At 39.5% G+C, this 17703-nt stretch overlaps 1 protein-coding gene across 2 annotated transcripts in view; it reads right to left on the reverse strand.

Moving 5' to 3' along the window:
• Positions 1 to 17485, reverse strand: part of exd (PBX homeobox extradenticle) — a 654526-nt gene extending 637041 nt beyond the window's left edge. For both annotated transcript variants that reach the window (XM_080266197.1, XM_080266196.1), the window contains exon 1: positions 17102 to 17485. In XM_080266197.1, coding sequence (XP_080122323.1) covers positions 17102 to 17307 — 206 coding nt within the window. In that variant the 5' untranslated portion in view covers positions 17308 to 17485. The remainder of the gene's footprint in view (positions 1 to 17101) is intronic.
• Between the last annotated feature and the right edge of the window lie 218 nt (positions 17486 to 17703).

Raw genomic sequence — 17703 nt, forward strand, 5'->3', positions numbered from 1 at the left:
AGGTTAACGGCAGAATGGAGAATGAAAGACTGACGAGAGGGTGTGTGTAGGTGAAGTGGAGGGAGAGAGACGGAGGGGAAGACCGAGGATGAGGTGGAGGGATGGAGCTGAGGGAGGGGGGAGTGAGTTGGGGGGAGGGCAGTCACATGGTGGGTGACAGAGCGACTTGGAGGCGTTTTGTCTGCGGCCACCCTTTGCGGGATTAGGGCATCGGGCTACACATTCCTTAACCCCTTCGCTACGAGACCTTCCATTCAGCTAAATAAAATGGTTCGGTCGTCGGACTGAAGGGGTTCGGAAAATAGGATAATGGCCGTACTAACTACCAACAAGCGACTGAATAAGAATAAACAATTTGGCGAGAACAGGACGTGATGGGGCACAGAGAAGGAATCAAGGAAATAAACAAGACAATCAAGTAAGCAAGAGACTGAATCAGGCAAACAAGAAACTGAATCAGGGAAATGAGGGAATCAAGTAAACAAGGACTGAATCTGGTGAACAAGACTGAATCAAGCAAACACGAGACTGAATCAAGCAAACAAGAGACTGAATCAAGCAAACAAGAGACTGAATCAAGTAAACAAGACTGAATCAAGTAAACAAGAGACTGAATCGGTAAACAAGCAACTAAATAAGAAACAGGCGGAGATAAACAAGCGAGGTGATAACAAACAAGGGATTAAATGAAGTAAACAGGTGACGAATCATGTAAACAAATAATCAAGACATGAAAATCTGCAAATACGAAATAAGAAACAGCTGCTATCAAAAGAGGAGAAACACTGGAGCACACGCAATCAAGGTGTAACTGAACCTCATAAACAAGTGCGATAAACAATACTCCGAGCGATAAAGAGGCCCCAAGATGACATAAACAAGCTGCGCAAATATGGTCAACTCTGGAACTGCCTCTCTCGGTCTATCTCTCCCCCTGCCTACGACCTCCGACCTCTTAAAAAAAAAAACAATGGGTCCCAGCATTGCGATATGGATGGATTTTAATTCTGGCGACTTTTTGTGACTATCGGTACCGTACCTTTATAAGGAAAGATTAATTATAAGTATTACAGGTATGTTTTCAGAATTTGGTTCCTCTCTCTCTCTCTCTCTCTCTCTCTCTCCACATACACATGTCCTACACCCCACCCCCAGAGAGAGAGAGAGAGAGAGAGAGAGAGAGAGAGATACCGGTACACTTGTCCTGAATGATACTATTTATACCCACACCTATTCACAATAAACGGTGGATATTAAGTGTGGAAGTGGTGGCATGTGACGGTGATATAGTAGGACATCTGGGCCTCCGGGAACGGACTATCAACGTGAAATGCGCAAAACAAATCGCTGATGAAGTAATGTTGCGACATTTCCAAATCCAATACATCAAGTACAGGCGCGTGCAAAAGTTCTCTGACAATCCTCTGCCAGCGCCATATCCTGCCTTCCTTATTTCTCCTTTATCCCCATACGACAGGCTAACTTTCCCTTTTTTTTTTTTTCGTGTCCTTCACATCACTATTACATAAAAATATCGGTAATTCATGCACTTGGCGGTTTGTCTTGGCGATCACCATCCACTCACTTGATGTAGTACTGCTTACTTCTTCCTTCACCTTTGTCATTCTTTTCCTGTGTCTGCCCTCCCCTCTCCCTATTCTCCCATCTATCCTGTCACTTTTTTTTTATTACTCTTCTCTCCTTTTCAGGTGAATTTACTTTAAGTGACAAGCCTAATGGTTTCCTGTAAGCCAGAAAACCATTTACAAAGCTGGGTGGTAACTATATAACCAACCCATACCTCCCTACGTGTCAAGAAGTGGGCTAGCGGAGTCAGTGTCCCTCCCAGTAAAACAACTAACTCAAAGACAAACGGCCACCCCTTATGGGATTATGGCGTCTGACTATAGATATACAGACATATGTAGATAGATAGATAAACAGATAGATACAGAATTCATGTAGCAATTTTCAGTCGCAGCTGGCACAGAAAAGTCGTGGAATTTTTGCTCAAGGTTGTAGAAAGACAAGTATCATCCCAAACTTGAACGGATACATATGGGGAAAAATCGAACCATCTGAAACACGCACTGAGAAAGAGAGGGTTTTTCGCTGTAATATTATTCTCCCGTTGTCAAATTTCTTCAGACGGAACTGGGAAAATAGTTGTTTCTTTGGCTGCAGTTTAGGTGAAGAAAGTGGCGGATGAAACAGGCAATCGGTTCACTCACAAAACCAAGAGAGAGAGAGAGAGAGAGAGAGAGAATTACGAAGGCGACGCATAGACGCTACACGAAAAGCCACGCAAAAAAATAAATAATACATAAATAAAAATTCAGCGGACTAACTAAATCGCAAGAAGGAATCTGCTTAGCAATTTATAGATCAGGATTAAATACATCTAATCCATTAATCCAAAAGCCATTTAAAAAAAAAATCGTCCCTGAAAATATACACCCAGCACATAAAACGAAAGTATTAGGAAATGGGGTGATCTAAACTGAAAAAGCCTTGTATTTTAACCCAATTAGTGTTCACCTGTACGTATATAATCGCTCACATTAAAAGTAAGATTGGATGTGTAGATTCCGTAACACCTCTCCCTGGGCGACTTATCCTGCACACTGCACCTTCGATCCTCTATGTCACTAATGCAAAGGATAATATAAAAGCGGTATAAACAACAGGAGACTATAGAGGTGTAGTACGTAAAATAAATCGCTTAAGAAGAAGGATTACGAAGCCTTCCATGCCGTCTACGATACACCCCAGACTCCAATTTGACGCCACTGGCATTTCGCACTGTCTCTTGCGAATTTGCAGCCGAATGCGCACAAGCCCGAAAAAAAAAAGAAAAAAAAAAAGCACGTTTTGATGCGCAAGTCTTAGGGCCATATCGCAAGTCGTATTGTAGGCTTCGTAGCGCACTTTCCTTGGCGATTTATTATCCTTATTGCAACTCAAAATTCTTCTGCATGTTATTTGATTTTTGACCTGGATTGCATTAGGAACATACAGGAGGTTACTGGGACGTAATGTGCAAAATAAATCGCTATGGAAGAGGCGTTATGAAGTTTATAAAAGCCGCTTGTAATACGACCCTCATTCTTATTCTACTGAACGATTTTATTTCAGAACTGAGAGGCTTCAGGAATAACGCAATATCTAGCCCTTAATTATTTACTCTTACATATATTTCTCTTCCCTACAATAGTCCTTTCACCTTAACTTGGCCCAAATTTTCCTCCTCTTTCAGATTATTTCACGTGGCAAAAATAACACTACACTATGGCCCTACATCCTTACCGTGGCACTTCCTCGTGACTAGCATCATCTCCTACTGTTAATCTCTTAGTTTCAACACTTCGCTAAACTCCTTCTACCATAACTTGGCCCAAATTTTCATCCTCTTTCAGCTTATTTCACGTGGCAAAAATCGACTATACTATGGCTCTACATTTTTTCCACTGCACTTCCTCGTGACTAGCATTATATTCAATTTTAATCTCTTCTTATAACTCAGTATTCAAGGTGGTGAGATGACAGTTTTAGGCCAGGTTAGAGTAAACGGAGTATAGTCTTCACTTTTTATATTTTATCAATACCGCTTTAAGAACAGGTGAGTTAAACAGAGCTTTTAATCAAGTACTTCCTTCTCTAATACCCTAACCAAATTTACTGATGTACTTTTAACAGGAAAAAAAAAATGTTTGTTTCATTTCCCAACTCCATTTTCTCATCACTGCTTCTCTACCGCGTTCACTCTAACCTGGCCTAAAATTGCCATCTCCCCATCTTGAAAGCCGAGCTGCAACAAGAGACTAACACGAGAATATGATGCTAGTCACGAAGAAGTCCTGAAGATTCCTGAGCCGTAGCATTGTCTTTTTCCGCCACTGAGCTACGTGAAATAAGTTGCAGAAGGACGAAAATCTGGGCCAAGTTAGGGTGAAAAGCGTATAGGCGATCTCACTCACCGCTTTGTACATGCTGCGCTGGAACAAGAAACTAACACGAGAATATGATGCTAGTCACGAAGAAGTTCTCAAGACTGCTGAGCCATAGCATTGTCCTTTTCCGCCAATGGGCAACGTGAAATAAGCTGCAGAAGGACGAAAATCTAGGCCAAGTTAGGGTGAAAAGCGTATAGGCGATCTCATTCACCTCCACACTGTCCGCTCACACAAAGGGCTCGTTCGAATACAACCAGTTACGACGCTGAATATCTACCGCACCGCCCCTTTCCGCGTTTGGCGTAATTTGCGATCGGACGAACCGCCAACGACTTGACTCCGGTACGCAAGTTTTTGATATGCGGGGCGCGTGAGCTCGTCGGGTTCGGAGGCCCCCCTAGCACCTCTTCCTTAGCGATTTATTTCTACATTAACCTGTAAGCAAGTTTTGACGTGCAGGGCGCGTATTCTCGTGGGGTATGAAGGCTCCCTAACACCTCTTCCTAAGCGATTTACTTTTGGATGTGGCTGGTTAACATCCTTCCGTAGGTTATTCATGCAAAGTACGGCGATGTTTGACGGTTTTGTATATTAATATAGGGCAGTAGGGTGTAATTAGCAAAATAAATCGCTTAGAAAAAGGCGTTAGGGAACATCCTTAACATAGGGGATACGGAACCAGGTCTTAACGCACTGGATGACGCCCTTTTTATTCTCGTTGATACTAGGTAATTTATAGAGGGAATTCCACGCATAATATGAAATAAAATGAAAACAATTACTGATCACACACATATATATATACCGTACATACATCATATAATAACAATAACAACAACAACAACAACAATAATAATAATAATAATAATAATAATACCGGTAATCATCACCACCATCATCATCATCATCATCGTCACCACCACCACCACCCTCACCATCATCCACACCTCTTTCCCCAGCTATGGATATTACGAATTAATTTTGCCAAACTGGATAATATTTGCCATTCCTCACATATCCACGTCAAATATTTTCCTTATTTCAAATTTTACAGATGCGATAATTCTGACATTAAATTCAAAACACAGAGCTTTATACACTTGAAATCCAATAAAAAAAAAACGAAAATAGAAAAAAAAAAAACACCACACACAAAGGAACAGTACTTTCTAGCCTTCTCATGGGGGGAGGAACTCTACGGACATTAACGCCACTGGACCCGTATTGAGCTGTGTACCGTAGCAACTTTACGTGGGCGATTTGTTCTGGTACTATTAAGAGATTCAGATGAGACATAATAAAGAAAATGATACACCTCAGACATACATCTAGTAGAGGTAAATATTTTTCTTGTCAATACTGAGCAGATGCAAAGGTTATATAGTAATTAATTCAAAATACATTTACAAGTTTTTGGCACTCAACGGTATTACACGCAAACACACACACACACACACACACACACACACACACACACACACACGTAACTCAATATGTACTCTCTCTGACGCTTAACGCTACTCCATCCAAACAAAGCACACACACACACACACACACACACACACACACACACACACACACACACACACACACACACACACTTCGGCCTCTCGTATTATTATATTCTTGTTTATATGGCAAGACACCTTCAAAAACACGAACTCCACGCTTATCATCAAACACAAAATAAACACATCCTAAAATTTAAAAACTCTACATAATTCTACTCAATACATGAATAAAATGAAAAAAAAAGACTCGTTATTCACACAAACACCTACGCACATACGGTAATTTTCTTGGTAATAATTAACGTGAAAAACTGTATATAATGATAAATTCAGAATATCATGTTTTTGATGTTCGATGCTCCTTCATACAAATAAAAAGATGAATAAATGAAAAAAAAAAAGGGACTTATTTGTCACACACACACACACACACACACACACACACACACACACACACACATACACACACACACATACACACACACACACACACACACACAGATAGACATACAGCACATACACCGACACACACACACACACACACAGCTAGGTACATATTTTACTCGCTTGTTTATTTCACAGAGGCGGCCTTCACATGCCCACCATTAGCATCCGTGTAATAATTTCTGTCGCTAGCGTGTTCCAGATATGAAATCGGCGAAAGTAAAATTTTTCAAAGCATAAAAACAATTCGGCTAAAAGAGAGCGAATGGCTGTAAAATGCTGAGATGGGAGGGCATACAATTTTCACCTACACCTAAATATTTCTCTCTCTCTCTCTCTCTCTCACTCTCTCTCTCTCTCAAATGCACCTGCGATATTTTAACCCCTTCACACCGATGATCCTAAGTTCACTCCCTCACCTCGACGATTTTATTCAGTTTAGTGAGTTTTAGAACTGCATGGCTAGGCATAATAATAATAATAATCCATCTATCTATCTATCTATTGCCAGACGCCTCAATCCCGTTTGGGGTGGCCACAAACAAATCGCCTCCAAGTCGCCCTGTCCCTCGCCATTTCACTGCCCTGCTCCCAACTCACACCCCCCTCACTCATATACCTCTCCACCTCATCCTCGGCCTCTCCCTCCCTTTTCCCCCCTCCACCTCACTCACATACACTCTCTTCGTCAGGCTTTCACCCTCCATTCTCTCCACATGGCCAAACTACCTCAGTGTGTTCCTCATAACGCTTCCTATCACATCCACATCCACACCACAACGCTCCTTTATATCCTCATTCGTCAGCCTGTCTCTCCATGTGACTTCACAGGCTCCTCTTAAATAACTCATTTCCACTGCTCTCACTCTTGACTTGTGTCCTTCCAACAAAGTCCAAGCTTCACTTCCATACGTTAGAGTTGGTATCACAATACTGTCATGTAGTAACTTTTTCACTTCCATGCTCACTTCCCTGCTTCTTATCACTGCTTTCAAGGAACCAGCAACCTTTCTTCCCTGCTGTACCCTTTCAAGCACTTCACCCTCCAAACCTCCATCCTTACTCATCACAAGTACTTAAAACGTACTCACATTTTCCAATTCCTCACCATCCAACCTCGCTGTACATTCACTGACTTCACCTCTCTCAAAGACCATCACTTTACTCTTCCCTACATTCACCTTTAGATTCCGTTTCTTACACACTCTCCCAAACTCATTCACCAAGCCTTGCAGCTCTCCTTCGTCTTCACTCAACAACACAGTATCATCTGCAAACAACAGTACAGGGTGTTTCCAAACACTATCCTCTCTCACCAGGGCCACTCCAACATCCACTACCCTACCTTGTACCTCTTTTATTACCCCATCCATGTACAGATTGAACAACCATGGAGACATGACATCCCTGTTTCAACCCAACTTTCAAAGAGAAAAATTCACTTAGTTCACCATCCACACGCACTGCAGCCTTCGCACCATCGTACATACTCTTCTCAGAATTCAACAACTTCCCATCTACTCCATATATTTTTAACACTTTCCACAATCCTTGTCTATCCACCCTGTCATAGGCTTTCTCCAAATCCATGAAATAATATAATAATAATCATAATAACAACAATGATGATGATGATAATAATAATAATAATAATAATAATAATAATAATAATAATAATAATACGGGTAACAATAATAATCTACCAATATATCTATAGCCAGACGCCATATTCCCGTAAGGAGTGGCCGTTTATCTTCGAGTTAATTTTACGGGGAGGGGCGCTAACCCTCCGCCAACCCACTTGTTGACACGTAGGGGACACGTATGGGCACCCAGCGTTATAAATGATGATAATAATAATAATAATAATAATAATAATGGTGGTGGTGACGACGATGATGATGATAATGATAAGACCTCGTACTGAAGAGGTTTATATATGGGTTATGGGGGGTATTCTCGTCGGTGAAGTAAGCTCCCTAAGACATCTTCCTTATCGATTTATTTTGGGATACGGCTGGTTAATATCCCTTTGTAGTTTACTTATGCAGAGTATGCCGATGTTTGAAGGATTTATAGAACACGGTAAAGGACATTTAGGTGCAGTAAACAAAATAAATCGCTTACGAAAATGTGCTAGGTAGTCTCCCTAAAACACACACACACGTAAAAAGTATCCTGCCGTTGTTACATAGGTTAGATTTCTTTGCACCTTTTCTTCGGCCATTTATTTTGCCTTTTACAGCCCATCTTAATGTCGTCTTGTGTTAGTGATGCAGATAACTTGAAATTAAAAGACTATAAATAAATAAACACCACAACAGTAAAGTGTGAAATATAAATAAAAATAAATCGCTAAGCAAGAGGTGTTACGGCCTCCGGTCACCCAGAAAGCGACCCCGTTTTATCTCCAAATTATGATTAAAAAAAAAAAAATGACATTATTAACAGTAGTAGAAGTAGTAGTAGTAGTAGTAGTAGTAAAAATAAAATAATAATAATAATAATAATAATAATAATAATTTCTCACTCGACATAAATCTTACCAGTCGCTAAATTTATTACATTTTTAGATATCGATGATTTGCAAGATTTTCAGCCTTTATAATAATAAAAATAATAATAATAATAATAATAATTTCATATGATTCTCACTCGAAATATTTCTGGGGTATCGACGATTTTCAAAATAATAATAATAATAATAATAATAATAATAATAGTAGTAGTAGATTAATAATAATAATAATAATAATAATAATAATAATAGTAATATTAATAAAATAATAATAATAATAATAATAATAATAAAATTCTAACTCGAATAAATCCTACTAACGACTCCTTTATGACTTATTACAGGATGGATTATCTTGAAGACTTCTCAGCCTTTCATCCCCTTCATTACGGTCCATTTTACTATCTTTTTCTATCTAACTATCCATCTTATCTATTTTTTCTATCAACTATCCATCTTTTCTATCTCAAGGTGGTTTTCTATCTAACTATAGGAGAAATTTCTAACTGGGAGAGTCAGAAATGGACTTCATAAATCTCGTCAATATTCGGAAAGTCTTGAGAGAGAGAGAGAATCAACCCTATTGACAGGAATAAAGTACAAAGGCTAGTATCCTCGTTGGTTAAGGAAGCTCCCTAACACCTCCTCCTTAGCGATTTATTTTTGGATATGGCTGGCTAATATCCTCTTGTACTTTACTAAAACTGAGTATGGCGATATTGGAAGGATTTATGTAACACAGACGAGGGCAGTAACGTGTAATAAAATAAATCGCTCAGTACATGGTGTTAGGGAGCTTCCACGAAAATAATAGGGAGTAAACGTATTGAAGTATACAACACACACACACACACACACACACACACACACACACACACACACACACACACACACACACACACACACACACACACACACACACACACACACACACACACACCCTTCCTCATATTCCCAGACCTGATAAAATAACTAAAAATCTTGTCGTAGCAAGTATATAACAAATTAATAAAACAAAAAAACTCGAAAGCGTACTTAAGTGTTAAAAAATCATAATAAGTGAGGGTTTAATGCAATCTGTATATAATTGGTTTTATGAAGTGAGCCGTTTTTACAACAATTCCGTCTAAAACTGGCTTTATCGACGGAGTAAATATTATCCAGTTCAAAATATTCCTGTTAGCAATGCCTGCAAGCTCTGTATATAAAAACTACCAATGCTTAATACTCCCAGGTTCATGTGACTTTCAGGTGAGGCCGTTTAGCGCTAACGTTGATGGAATTCTAGAGTTGTTCCCACCAGGAGACGGGTATTGGTGACCGTGGGCGGAATTCTGGTGCGGTTAGGACGCTCGCTAACACCTCTCCCTTACCGATTTATCCCCGATATTGCTCCGCCAGCATTGTGTTATTCATGCAGTCTATGTCGTTTCTGAAAAAACATATGCAAAAAGAAAAAAAAAAGATGAATGAGTAGCCTGGGGAATAAATCGCTAAGGAAGAGGTGCTTGGGAGACTCATTACCCAGTGATTACTCAAGGTCCCATGGCTACATCTTAAAGAAAATCGTCCTGCGTTGGCTGTGGCAGAAAGCTAGAGTTGCGCTGATGATGAGAGGGTTATTGATGATACTGACAACACTCTTCTAGCTCACAGTCAGATAAACAAAAAAAAAAATCGTCTGGCAGTACATGTGGAGGGATTTAATATGTGCCGATCAGGAGAGGGTAGATTGTGACGGTAATAACAGTTCAATAAAATCGTCTGAGTGTACGTGTAAGAGGGATTTGGACTTGTGCCGATCATGAGAGGGTAAATGGTGAAGGAAATAACACTCAGTTGAATAAAATCGTCTGTGACAGGAATTTAGACCTGTGCCGATTATGGGAGGGTAAATGGTGACGGTAATAACAGCTGAACAAAATCGTCTGGAACTAGCTGACAGGGTTTAACCTTTATGCCGATCATGAGAGGGCAGATGATGAAGGTAATAGCAATCAGTTGAATAAAATCATCTGGGTGCAGGTGTGACGGGATTTAAGACCTGTACCGATCATGAGGGGGTAGACGGCGACAGTAACACAACCTCCCCTAACACACTGCTGAACAAAATCGTCTATTGGTAACTCGAAAATCTACACCTGAAATTTAAAACTAACTAGGCCTAAAAAAAAAAAAAAAAAGCGATATATAAAATTGAGCTGATGTTAATGGAGGAAAAAACGAAAATATTGCCCAGGAAATTTATTACCATACATCGTACTGCCATCACCAAAATTTGAGTGAAAATTTAGTTTCAAAAAGTTTCACTCGCGTTTTATTATCACCATTTCACTTACCATTTATTTCATTTATCATTTATGTGTCCTTAAGTATTTATTCTTATGTATTATTCATTCGTATCCATGCCAGAAAGAGACGCCTTCACGTGGTGGCACCGATATAGTTGAGCGCCTCCTCGGCCTCACTTTACAAAGATCCCTCAATTCCCTTCCCATCTGTCGAAAGGAGGACGGTGTAAGGCAGGAAAGAGGGCAAATCCAGCCAGCAGTTCACCGGGTTTACGTCAAGATGAGCAAGTAGACTATTTTATTCAGCTTCTACGTGGACTCTCTTCGTGGTCCCAGGGTGAGCGCGAACCCAGTGGACTGCAGGCTGAAGGTGCGTTTCTCCTGCCAACCCATTATCCTCCTTTCGATGTGAACAGAGGAAGGTGAGGGCTGGCCGACCAGGAATGTGCGCCAGTTATAATAGTGCCACCACGTGAAGGCGACCCCCTCCTGCCCCTGCCCTGCATCGGATAGGGTCGGGTAAAGACTTTGTTCCATTTATTATTATTATTATTATTATTATTATTATTATTATCATTATTATTATCATTATTATTATTACTATTCTTATTCTTGCCATCTATATTTTTTTAATGTTCCCGTTCCGCTTACAAAATTTATTCACCGCTATTTCATTATTTATTCTTGTTTATTATTTATTCTCTGCTTCTTTATTATTCATTTCCAGCTTTTTTATTTTTCATTTACCATGTTTTAATTATATATTTCGCTTCATTATTATTGAACCTCCATTATTTATTTATTCTCCGCTGTTTTATTTATTCGCTTTAATATTTATTCGTTTTATTTTTTTTAATTACCGCTTATCTCTTCGTCTCCTTAATTATTTCCAGGTTTTTATTATTATTTATGCTCCCTTTTTATTATATATTCGTCCCTGTTTCTTGCGTTTATTCTCAGCTTAAATATTTATGTTCTGATTATTTTATTCTACGCTGTTTAATATTTTTTTTGTCCCCGTTTTCATCATTTAATCTCAGCTTTTTTATAATTCTTCTTTTTTATCATTTATTCTTTGCTTTAAAAATATTAGTTTAATTAAAATCCATATATATTTTTTTTTCATCAGTTTCTCTTGTTTCATCAGTAGGATATATTTTTTTCTTTTTTCATTATTACTTTTGTTTTTTCGCTCCATTTCAATATCATTAATTTTTTTCATGCATCGGATATTCTAATAATTCTTCGATCACACCTTTTTTTTTTTTTTTTAGCTCTTTCTGTGGCTATAATTTATCAAACAAATTTTCAGCTGTTGCACTTCGACCCTCACTTTTATTCTTTTTCGTATTTTATCATTTCCTTTCGTCTTATCTTCCAGCACTCATTCACCGTCCGTTTCACTGTTATGCACAATTTATTATTATTATTATTATTATTATTATTATTATTACCGGCACAACTACCACTACTGCTATTATTATTATTATTATTAATATAATTATTATTATTATTGGATACTACTACTACTACTACTGCTGCTGCTATTATTATCATTATTATTATTATTATTATTATTATTATTATTATTAGGTACTACTACTACTACTGGCATTATTATTATTACTACGGTATTATTATTATTATTATTATTATTATTACTACTACTACTACTATAACTACTACTACTACCGTACTACTATTATTATATTCCCAAGCGCGTCATCATATACAATTCTTCGTTTTGTATTTCATTCTTTTTTTACGTTCTAAAATAATTCCGTCGCGTTTCCTTTATAATTCTTCGTTCCTGAATTGTTCACGAGTCTCCTTATTACTCGTTGATTATTAAAATTATTCCCTAAATTTTATCACTTATAATCCACCGCTCACTGTGCATTCCTTCGCTGATAAATACACACACACACACACACACACACAATTTCGTGGCCTCTTAAAAAAAAAAAATATATCTACAGCTTCGTTAAAATATTCTCGTCCTAAAATTACATCCAAAATTATCATATCACTCGTTATTTTACAATGGATCTGTAAGTTCATTATTTATCGTCATTAATTATTATCATGCAATCAATTATTATTATTATTATTATTATTATTCATTACTATCTGTCCAATCGATCTTTTCAAACTATTTCGCCGATTTCGATCATTCATTTGTCTTCACGTCCTTCATCTTTCTTCAAACTCATTATTATTCTTCATTCCGGCTATCAATCCATTCATTCTTTTCAAAATAAATAGCCGCTTTTCATCATTCACTTTCCTTCAGTCTTATTATTATTCATTATTATCAGCCTTTTTTTTTTTTTTCATTATCATCAGTCCATTCATTCTTTTCAAAATACCGGAATATCGCCGTTTTTCATTCTTCATATTCCTGCACATTACTCATATCTTCTCAATCATAGTTATTCATTGTTATCCATCCAATTCTTGAATTTTTTTATTATCAGTCCATTCATTCTTTTCAAAATACATCACCGCTTTTCATCACTCATTTTTCGTCAGGTCCAATCATTCATTCTTATTCATTACTAATCCACTGCTTTAAAAATATTTCGTCATTTTTCATCATTCATTTTTCTTCATGCCCAATCATTCAATATTATTCATTAGTAATTCATTTTCAAAATATTTCACAAATCTTCATCATTCATTTTCCTTCCATCTCGCAACATTCATTCTTATTATTAATTCATTCTTTTCAAAATAATTCGTCACTTTTTCATCATTCATTTCCTGCAAACTCGCAACATTCATTCTTATTCACTATTAATACATTCTTTTCAAAACATATCGACATTTTCCATCATTCATTTTTTTATCTTGCAACATATACTCTCCAGGCTTTCAACATTATGCACTCGCTCTTATAAATGTATACGAAGGAGTTTCACCTTAATATTCAACTCGCTTTTCTTCCTCAACTTTCAAACGCAGGATTTCACAACGCCAGACCTCACCCCTATGATTTAACAAGAGATTTTATTTTTACATTAGATTTCTCCCGCGTCAATGAAATCTTTAGCCTAAAAAAAAAAAGAAAAAAAAAATTAATGATAGGGTACTTTATAATCTCCCTAATAGAAAAAAAAAATCGTCTGTGAAGCCTATAATATATGGTTTTCCTTGAGTGTACCTTAGCTTAAAAAATCGTCCGGCAAAAGTTAATTCCTGGATACTCGTATTTTACTTCTGACCGCTACGATTTCTTTGCCAATAAAATCGTCCCGTGTGTGCGTGTGTGTGTGTAAGGCCTAGGTGACCGAAAGCAATAAAAACATTAGCCTACTTTACATAGTTTTTTGTTTCTCCTAATTTTAAGATATCTCTCACCTAAAAAATGTCCAGTGTTACTCCTACTAAAATAAACAACAACACTGACAGGATCAAAAAGTTTTCTTGCCCTATAAATAAATACAATAAATAAAGCCCTATCTTAGTTTGACCAGAATCCCATGTACTTAATCTGCTAAATATTCTCAGCTAAAATAAAAAGCTAAACGTGAACTAGAATAAGATACACATGTCGAGGGAAGCAAGGAAAGGTGTACAAGGTGTCGGAACAAAGGAGAAAATATTAAACGCTCACTATTTTCCTTGTGTGTGTGTGTGTGTGTGTGTGTGTGTGTGTGTGTGATGTATATACGACGTTCTTCACACACACACACACACACACACACACACACACACACACGAGGCGATGTTGATTGGTTGTGTATACCTGTACGTGTGTATGTAATCACCTGCAAAATCAGGAGAAATTACACTAGCATGCCGATATTATTTATTATCATGGGGAAATTACACTCAGAACTGAAATTTATGTACACCATTAAGAGATATTATCCTCGGCGCAATTGTATGTATTGTAACGATTGTACATTTTCAGACCATACAGGAAAAGGGCCCAAGACGGTCGAAAATGATGTACCGTACCGTACATGCTGTTCTTAACCCCTTCCATCCGGCGATTTATTTACTTCATTATATTCTTCCTTTGGCCATGCTATTTCGCTCAGTTTCAGAGGGAGAGACCGAACTGGAAACACTGCCAATGGGCTTCATTATTATTATTATTATTACAGTAGTAGTAGTAATAGTAGTAGTAGTAGTAATAGTAGTAGTTGCAGTGGTTGTATTATTATTATTATTATTATTGTTATTATTATTATTTACCAAAAAAATCGTCTGGATAACAAGATTAAAACTTAAATACGTCATACGATTAAAACGGCCAACAATAATTACAATCGCAATACGTCTATGATTTTCTACGCAAACTTAGTTACCAAAAATTATCCACCAGCTGCTGTCACAATCGTCGAACACGTGTACTGTAGATAAAGACTTAATTTATTACAGGGAAAATCCGGTGTCCCTACTGTCGGCCAACGTCTTGAAACGGCCGATTTATTTTTTTACTTAATCCCCTAGCGATGTTCATGGACGGGGATTTTTTTTAAACTGTATGGGTCGGATTTTGCTTCCAATGCGATGAAGACAACCTAAGATGAATAAAAATCTGGCGTCAGTGAGAAAATAAAAGTGTCCTCGGCCCGAATTAAGGAAAAAAAAAAAAATGATTCCACAGCAAAAAAAGGCACACGCGACCACAACACCAACAATCCCAGAGTTTTTTAATGTCTGTAAATATTAAACCTTTAAAACTATTGCCGGAGAAACTTTAGGAATGTTTACCACCGATGTCTATTCATCTTCATTTCCACATTACGAATTACCGTATATTTCTTACTATATCGCCGCCGACGTTCACACATATACAAGTGCGGTACGGTACCTTACGAGACAAGAAAATGTTGATAATGGGCGTCTATTCACGATGCTTGTCAAGGAACAATTTTATTCTGAACCTATCGCCACACCGACGTTTTCAAAAAATTAAATATCTGCAGCTGTGGCGAGTATACAACGAAGGGAATTTATATAAGCCTCTTTCAAGGGAATTTTTTTAGGCATAGTTTATTTCTTGACTGCGTGCTTCTTCGCGATATTTTTCACGGAACAAATTTCGTACCTTACCGCCACCGATGTCGTAAGTGCGATGCGTATGCTTTACCCGTGTTTATTTTATTACTTTATTTACTGAACCGATTCTACTTAATACTCGCCAATGTTGTTACGTATACACAATGTCGTCCAGGGTTTGTTATGTATTTAGAAAACAACAAATTCAGCGTGTAATAATGAGTGTGTGACTGGCGCATTTTTTGGGCGAGCGACTCATCAGGGGCTTGAGCAATGGCGGCCTTGAGGGGCTGAGGCATTATGTTCAGCAAAAACACGCCTCCCACCACATCCACCATTACAGTGACACCACCGCCACACCACCACCGCATCACCACACCTCCCGCCTCTGAGATCATGACAAGTCCGCGATCACCACCATACCTCTTGCCTCCGAGAAAATAATAAGTTCGCCATCACCACATCATATCACCGCATCTTCACATCCTACCGCCACACCACCACACCGTAACACCGCATCATACCACCACAACGTACCGCCGCATCACCGCACCATACCGCCACACCACCACACCGTACCACCGCATCACCACGCCTCCCGCCTTCGAGATGATAATGACAAGTCCGCCATCATCATCACACGTCACCACACCACAGTCATGTAATGGTCCGAAGTTGGCCTACTATTTCACTGCGTCTACTTCACGCTTGGGGCATGTCCGTCACTTTCCTCCCTGACGCACCGTATCAAAGTGCATCGTCTTGGAGTAGGAAAATATACTATGACCCTCGCACCTTGGGAATATTAGAGGAAAGTCGCAAGAGGTAAAATATTAGGCCAACCTATATCCCCGGCTCGACCACCACTACACCACGTTACTATCACAAGAAAATTTTCGCCGATACTTCCCTGCCAGCTTTGTGTCATGTCTTCCACATTCATCACTCTCCGATCGCCAGAAAATATCCTTCCTTCTCATACGCGTTCTTTGTATGCATCATATTGGTAGCATTAAGTAATCTCGCATGTAACACCCTCGACGGCCGTACAAGGCAGGGAAGTGTCGGTGAACTTTGTGTCGTGATAGTACGGCCTGCACACCACACCGCATCACACCAGCACAAGGGTGGGTCAGTCGCCACACCACACCACACCACCGCTGGCGTGCCTAAGCTGTGCGACCCTCGCTGTTTGTGCGTTATGGTGGTACCTCGGTGGCGGTGAGGCAGGGCGGGTGTGTGTGTGAGTGAGAGAGGCAGCGGTGGTGGTAGTGGTGGCGCGGCCCGCTGCCCAAAATAACGCGAGGTGAGTTGAGTGAGTTGAGGTGAGAGAGGAGGAGAGGAGAGAAGAGAGTGGAGATGTGTACGGACCTGGCCTGCGCCTCGTCGAGCGACTGGTCCGTGATGTTCATGATCTGCTCGAGGATGGTGTTAATGTCCTGCTTGCGGCCCTCACTGTCCGGCGTGGTCGTGCCCTGGCCGGGGTCCACGGAGCCCCCGCCCATGCCGTAGTGCTGGGGCATGAGCATGCCCGTTTGAGAGGTAGGGTGCATCATGCCCCGGGACTGATCATCCATGCTGGCCGCCACCACACTTCACCGCACACACACAACACTGGGCAGGACCGCCACAAGAGCACCAGGAGTCAGCGCCAGTGGGGAGTGAGAGGAGCGCACCACACACACCACCGTCACAGCCAAGAGGCCAGCAGCGACTAACTGCTGTAGCCTGTGTCTGGTCTCCCTGCCGCGCGCACAGCACACCCCTCCACCACACTGTCCTCACCTCGCCACTAACGCATGTCCGCCGCTCCTCCTCACACTACTGCCACACACGATTATTCAGATTTTTATGGCTGTTTGCTCAACGACAAGAAATAACGCGTGGACTGGAATGAATACCACAAAACAGCACCTTTCCGGAGTGAGTATGCCATTAACAGAGAGAAAACGCCCCGACCGCCAATCACCGCC

This window comes from Coenobita brevimanus, chromosome 19 (genome assembly GCF_032717465.1).
Source record: "Coenobita brevimanus isolate Jiangsu-jjx chromosome 19, ASM3271746v2, whole genome shotgun sequence".
Classification (NCBI taxonomy): domain Eukaryota; kingdom Metazoa; phylum Arthropoda; class Malacostraca; order Decapoda; family Coenobitidae; genus Coenobita; species Coenobita brevimanus.